Below are 6,739 nucleotides of genomic sequence, written 5' to 3'. Positions count from 1 at the left end.
TCTTAAACTCATTTAAGTCTCTGCTATATTCATCCAGAGCTCCCTGTACTTTCCCATCAGCATCATTCTTTATATTTCTTGTGAATGTTTAATTTCACTCTTGTTCACTACAAAGTAAGTTCTGTGAAGACGAAGGTTTTTGTGTATTGTATTAAGTGTTGTATCACTAGCCCCTAATAACCATGTCTAACATATTAGCATATGCTAGGTGCTTAATACTTGTTGGATATTGAATGACTGCCTTTCCCAGGAAGATTATGTATCAGTAATGTGTGGGTTTATATCCAGTGTTACATCTGTTGTACCAGCTAAATGGAATTATCTTGCATTTTTAATTTTTTTTCTTTTTTGTGAACTTTTAAAAATTTCAGGCCTGCCGAGGAGCCCAGACAGCTGCAGCTGCAGCTCCCCGTATCAAGAAATTTGCCATCTATCGATGGGACCCAGACAAGGCTGGAGACAAACCTCATATGCAGACTTATGAAGTTGACCTTAATAAGTGAGTATCTCTGTGAAAGCCAGGTGTTAAAGGAGAGCTCTTGATTTGATTCAGGGACATGCTTTTCACATCTTCGGAAGGCTTAAAAATCCAAGATCATACGGTGGCTCTGGAATCTGTCATCTTGTTTTTAAGACAAGAAATAAGGTTGGGCTGGGTGCCGTGTTTCACACCTGTAATCCCAGCACTTTGGGAGGCCGAGGCAGGTCATCTCTGGATCATCTGAGGTCAGGAGTTCAAGACTAGCCTGACCAACATAAGGAAACCCCGTGTCTACTAAAAATAAAAAAATTAGCCAAGTATGGTGGCACATGCCTATAATCCCAGCTACTCAGGAGGCTGAGGCAGAAGAATCTCTTAACTCGGGATGCGGAGGTTACAGTGAGCCAAGATTGCACCATTGCACACCAGCCTGGGCGACAGAGCAAAACTGCGTCTCAAAACAAAGAAAATATGACAAATTCCTAGAAATACAGTTACAGTTATGTACAATATTTGAAGTCATTTCGCATATTACCATTTTTTTAATGCTGAATGTATTGATTATATCTTACATATCTGGACCTGTGTTTTCTGTAATAACAGAACCACAGGAAACTTGCCTAGAATGGACAGGGTAGGGATGTGGTTAAAATGTTTAAAATTGGACTTGTGTGGGACAGGCATGATGGCTCACACCTGTAATCCCAAACACTTGGGGAGACCAAGGCGGGTAGATCATGAGGTCAGGAGTTCAGGACTAGGCTGGCCAACATAGTGAAACCCTTGGGCACCTGTCATCCCAGCTACGCAGGAAGCTGACGCAGGAGAATCGGTTGAACCCAGGAGGCGGAGGTTGCAGTGAGCTGAGATCACACCATTGCGCTCCAGCCTGGAAAATAGGGCAAGACTCTGTCTCAAAAAAACAAAAGCAAAAACAAAAAACCTGTGCTCGTTAGTTCTCTTATTTCTGTCAGAGCAAATTACCACAAACTTAGTGACTTAAAATAACCTAAGTTTATTATCTTATAGTTCTACAGGTCAGAAGACTGGTATAGCCTCATCAGATTAAAATCAAGGTGTCAGCAGGCTATGTTCCTTTCTGGAGCCTAAGGGAAAATATTTTTTGCTCATTTGGGCTATCGGTGGAATCTAGTTCCTTGTAGTTGTGAGCCTGAGGTCCCTGTCGTCCTGTTGGCTGTAAGGTGAGGGCTCTTCCAAGTTTCTAGAGGCTGCCACATCCTTGGCGCTTGACCTCTTTTTCCATCTTCAAAACCAGCAGCAGCAGCAGGTTGAGTCCTTCACATCGCGTCTCTCAAACCCACTCTTCTTCCAATATTTTTCACTTTTGAGGAGCTCCACAGTTAGCCAAAGAAAGAATCTAGTAAGCTAGGCTCTGTCCTGCTGCTGCTCCACTCCACACCCCCGTACAACCAGAACTGTTCTCTGATCTGTTTTATTTGTAAGTGAATAACTGTTTTATTTATTTCAAACAAAAGCTTCTGTGGCACCAAAAAAAAAAGTTTGAAAACCACGAATACTCTAAATGCTTATTTTGACTTTCTGTAATGGCACATAAGTGCTGTTATGAGGTAGCATTAATTGATATATTACCTTCTTAAATAGATAAAATTTTCAAATGCTTAGCAACCAAAAGTCCCTAGCAAAATTCAAAGGAATAGAAATTACACAGACCACATTTTCTGACCAAAATACAATAAAACTAAGAACTCATATTAAAAATGTAAATAGACCAAGCACGGTGGCTCACGCTTGTGATCCCAGCACTTTGGGAGGCCAAGGCAGATGAATCACTTGAGGTCAGGCATTCAAGACCAGCATGGCCAACATGGTGAAACCTTGTCTCTACTAAAATATAAAAATAAGCTGGGCATTGAATAAGCTGGGCATTGTGGTGGGTGCTTGTAATCCCAACTACCTGGGAGGCTGAGACTGGGCTTGAACCTGGGAGGCGGAGGTTGCAGTGACCCAAGATCACACCACTGCATTCCAGCCTGGGTGACAGAGTGAGACTCTGTCTCAAAAAATAAATACATACGGCCAGGTGCGGTAGCTCACGCCTGTAATCCTAGCACTTTGGGAGGCCGAGGTGGATGGATCACCTGAGATCAGGAGTTCAAGTCCAGCCTGGCCATCAGCGTGAAACCCCATCCTTAAAAACAAATAAATAAATTAAATACATACATACATACAAATAAAAAACCCTAACTGCTTAGAAACTAAAAAGTACATTTCTGACTACCTATTTGATCAAGGAACACATAAAAAATATTGCCAGATACTTAGAAAATAAAGACATTGCAAATCAAAACTTACGGAATGTGGCTAAAACTGGAAGAGTTAAATTCATAACTTTTTTTTGAGACAGGGTCTCATTATCACCCAGGTTATAGTGCAGTGGCATGCTCACGGCTCACTGCAGCCTCAACCTCACAGGCTCAAGCAGCCTCACCCTTCCAAGTAACTGGGACAATAGGCACATGCCACCACACCCAGCTAAGTTTTGTATTTTTTGCAGAGACCGAGTTTCACTATGTTGCCCAGGCTGATCTCAAACTCCTGGGCTCAAGTGATCCACCCGCCTCAGCCTCCCAAAGTGCTGGGATTACAGGCATGAGCCACAGCACCCAGCCTACAACTTTTGTTTTTTGTTTTTTTTTTTTTTTTCAAGACAGAGCCTTGCTATGTCACCCAGGCTGGTGTGCAGAGGCATGATCTCAGCTCACTGTAACCTGCACCTCCCAAATTCAAGCAATTCTCCTGCCTCAGCCTTCAGAGTAGATGGAACTACACGGGGTTTCACCATATTGGCCAGTCTGAACTATTTTTTAATGATAAAAAAATTTAAAGAACCTTTGGGTTCACTTCCAGTTTTGGCACAGTAGCTCTCATCAGACTAGCCCTCCTACAAAGAACGATTATCAACTCCGGACGAAATATAAGAAACAACTGCCAGAACATTGGAGAAGGACCAAGAGTGGACAGACACTGGAGGGGAGTTGACACTTGGAAGAATGAAATGGTACTGGACAAATTACCGTTTTATTCTTACATGTTTTTGCCTGAGGACAGGTCCAAGTTGGTATGGGAAGTGACAGGACTAACACTGGAATGGAAAACCACAGTCTGTCTGGATGCATTGGCTCACGCCTGTAATCTCAGCACTTTGGGAAGCACCAAAGCAGAACAACATGGTGAAACCCCTCATCGCTACTAAAAATACAAAAATTAGCCAGGCATGGTGTCACATGCCTGTAATCCCAGTCACTCTGGAGGCTGATGGGGGAGAATCACTTGAACACGGAAGGCGGAGGTTGCAGCGAGCTGAGACCATGCCGCTGCTCTCCAGCCTGGGCAACAGTGAGACTCTGTCTCAAAAAAAAAATAAAATAAAATAAAAAATCTTAGCTTGAATAACAAGAAGACTCATTTTGGGGTTTCCACAACCACTAGGAAATAAGAAAGCCTGGAAAGAAGAGAACCACAGAGGAGGAACACTAAATTCTGTTCATAGACTCTGCCCAAATCTTGCATTCAGCCATATTAATTGCCTGTGTAAAATTTTAAAATCCACGCTTTTCAGAAAAACATAATACAATTCAGATTCTCTACAGCATATTAATTTTTTTTTTTTTTTTTTTTAGTTTCACTCTGTCACTCAGGCTGTAGTGGTATGATCTTGGCTCACTGCAACCTCTGCCTCCGGGGTTCAAGTGATTCCTTTGCCTCAGCCTCCCGAGTAGCTGGGACTACAGGCCCCTGCCACCACACCGAGCTAGTTTTCGTATTTTTAGTAGAGATGGGGTTTCACCATGTTGACCAGGCTGGTCTTGAACTCCTGGCCTCAGGTGATCCACCCCCGTCAGCCTTCCAAAGTGCTGGGATTACAGGCACAAGCCACCTCACCCAGCCAGAATGTAAAGAATTTTTAAATTTTCTCATAGATATAGGAAATTATGCTCATAATGAAATAGGAAATTTCATTAGAGAAGCAGCAGCTATTAAAAAGCTGAATGGAAAATCTGGTACTGAAAAATACAGTATTTGAAAAGGAAAATTTACTGGATGGTCTTAGCAGATTGGAAATGGCAGTAAGAAGAATCAGCAGACTTAAAAATATTAATAGAAATTATCTGTTTTTTGTTTGTTTGTTTGTTTGTTTTGACAGCGTCTTGCTCTGTCACCCAGGCTGGAGTGCAGTAGCATGACCTTGGCTCACTGCAACCTCTGCCTTCCGGGCTTAAGCATTTCTCCCACCTCAGCCTCTCGAGTAGCTGGGATTACAGATGTGCACCACCATGCCCAGCTAATTTGTTGTATTTTTAGTAGAGAGGAAGTTTCGCCATGTTGGCCAGGCTGGTCTTGAACTCCTGACCTCAAGTCATCTGCTCACCTTGACCTCCTAGGTATGAGCTGCTGCGCCCGGCCGAAATTATCTGTTCTTAAGAAAAGAAAGAACGATTTTTGAAAAGGGAAAGAGCTCCTGTGGTCAATGGAACAGTATCAAAAGGTCTAGGGCAGGCATGGTAGCTCATGCCTGTAATCCCAGCACTTTGGGAAGCTGAGGCAGAAGGATCACTTGAGGCCAGGAGTCCAAGACCAGCTTGGGCAACCTGTGAGACCTGTCTCTACCCAAAAAATTTTTTGAAAAATTAGCCGGGCATGGTGGCACACACCTGTAGTCCCAGCTATTTGGGAGGCTGAGGTGGGAAGTTGGCTTGAGCTTAGGAGCTTGAGGCTGCTATGCGCTACAATTATGCCACTGCACTCCAACCTCGTCAACAGAGCAAGACCATAGTTGGATGGCTGGATGGATGGATCTAACACACATGTAATTGGACTTCCAGAAAAAATAAGAGAGAAAAGGCAAAATATATACGTATCTATTTGAAGAACTCATGGCCAAGAATTTCCTCAGCCCATGAAAGGCATTATTTACATATCCAAGAAACTTAGTGAACCCCAAATAGCTAAATAAAAATAAAACTGCCCTACTCTGTGATGTCAAATTGCCATCAACCAAAAATAGGAAAAAATCTTGAAAGCAGCTGGAGAAAAACAACATATTACATACAAGGAAATCATGTGAATGATTGCTGACTTCTCATTGGAAACTGGAAGCCAAGAGACAGTGAAATAGCATCTTTAAAGTACTAAAAGAAAAACTGGCAGCCTAGAGTTCCATCTTTAGAAAAAAAGATTCTTCAAGATGATTATGAAATGAAAACATTTTCAGATAAACGGAAGGTAAAAAGAATTCATAGCCAGAAGACGAGTACTACGAAATGCTATAGGAAGTTAGTCAGGCCAAGGAAAAATAATACCAGGTGGAAACTTGGCCCTTAGAGAAGGAATGAAGAGTGAGCGCTGGACATGGTAGATATATGGATAAACATAAAAGGATTTTTTCCTCTTAATTTTGTTAAAATTGATAGGACTATTTAAAGCAAAGTTATGATATTCTGTAATATGTAACTCCTATAGATGTAATGCATGTGATAACTAGCGTATGGGCTGGTAGGTAGTAAGTAGCAGGGTAAATAGACCTGTAATAATGTAGCAGGATTCTTGTGTTACTTCAAATAGCACAATACTAACTCTAAATAGGCTATGAAAAGTTAAAGATGTAAATTATAATTCTGAAGTAACTTTTTTTTTCTTCTGAAATAGGGTCTCACTCTGTCATCCAGTCTGGAATGCAATAGCACAATCACGGCTCACTATGCCCTCCCAGGCTCAAGCAGTCCTCCCTCCCTGAGACCTCCCAGGCTCAAGCAATCCTCCCACTTCAGCCTCCTGTGTAACTGGGACTACAAGCATGTACCATCCATCATGCCTCACCAAATTTTTTTTTTTTTTCTGTTAGAGACAGGATCTCACTATGTTGCCCAGGCTGGTCTCCTGGGCTCAAGCAGTCCTCCTCCGTCAACCTCCCAGAGTGCTGGGATTACAGGTGTAAGCCACCATGCCCAGCCAAGAGTAATCATTTTTTTTAAATGCAAAGAGATGTGGCTAAAAAGCCAATATATAAATTAAAATTGATTTCTAAAAATACTTAGTCTAAAAATATTACTTAGAATAAGAAAGGAAGAAGAAACCAGCAGCAAAATGATGGAACAAATAGTAAAATGGTAGACCTAAATCCAAACATGTCAATAACTATATTAAATGTAAAAACCATTAAATACTCCCAGTTAAAAAGCCAACGGTGTCAGAATAGTGTTTTTTTTTTTTTTTTTT

General features: G+C 41.7%; 1 protein-coding gene across 1 annotated transcript in view; it reads left to right on the top strand.

Annotated features, from left to right (window-relative positions):
* SDHB (succinate dehydrogenase complex iron sulfur subunit B) overlaps nt 1-6,739 on the top strand; it is a 35,203-nt gene that overhangs the window by 8,691 nt on the left and 19,773 nt on the right. Inside the window, exon 2 of the mRNA XM_017505550.2 lies at nt 372-499. Within this exon, the coding sequence (XP_017361039.1) occupies nt 372-499 (128 nt within the window). The remainder of the gene's footprint in view (nt 1-371; nt 500-6,739) is intronic.

This window comes from Cebus imitator, unplaced genomic scaffold (genome assembly GCF_001604975.1).
Source record: "Cebus imitator isolate Cc_AM_T3 unplaced genomic scaffold, Cebus_imitator-1.0 Scaffold15, whole genome shotgun sequence".
NCBI lineage: Eukaryota > Metazoa > Chordata > Mammalia > Primates > Cebidae > Cebus > Cebus imitator.
The sequence above is the reverse complement of the archived record's forward strand: the minus strand, read 5'-3'. Positions and strand labels throughout refer to the sequence as shown.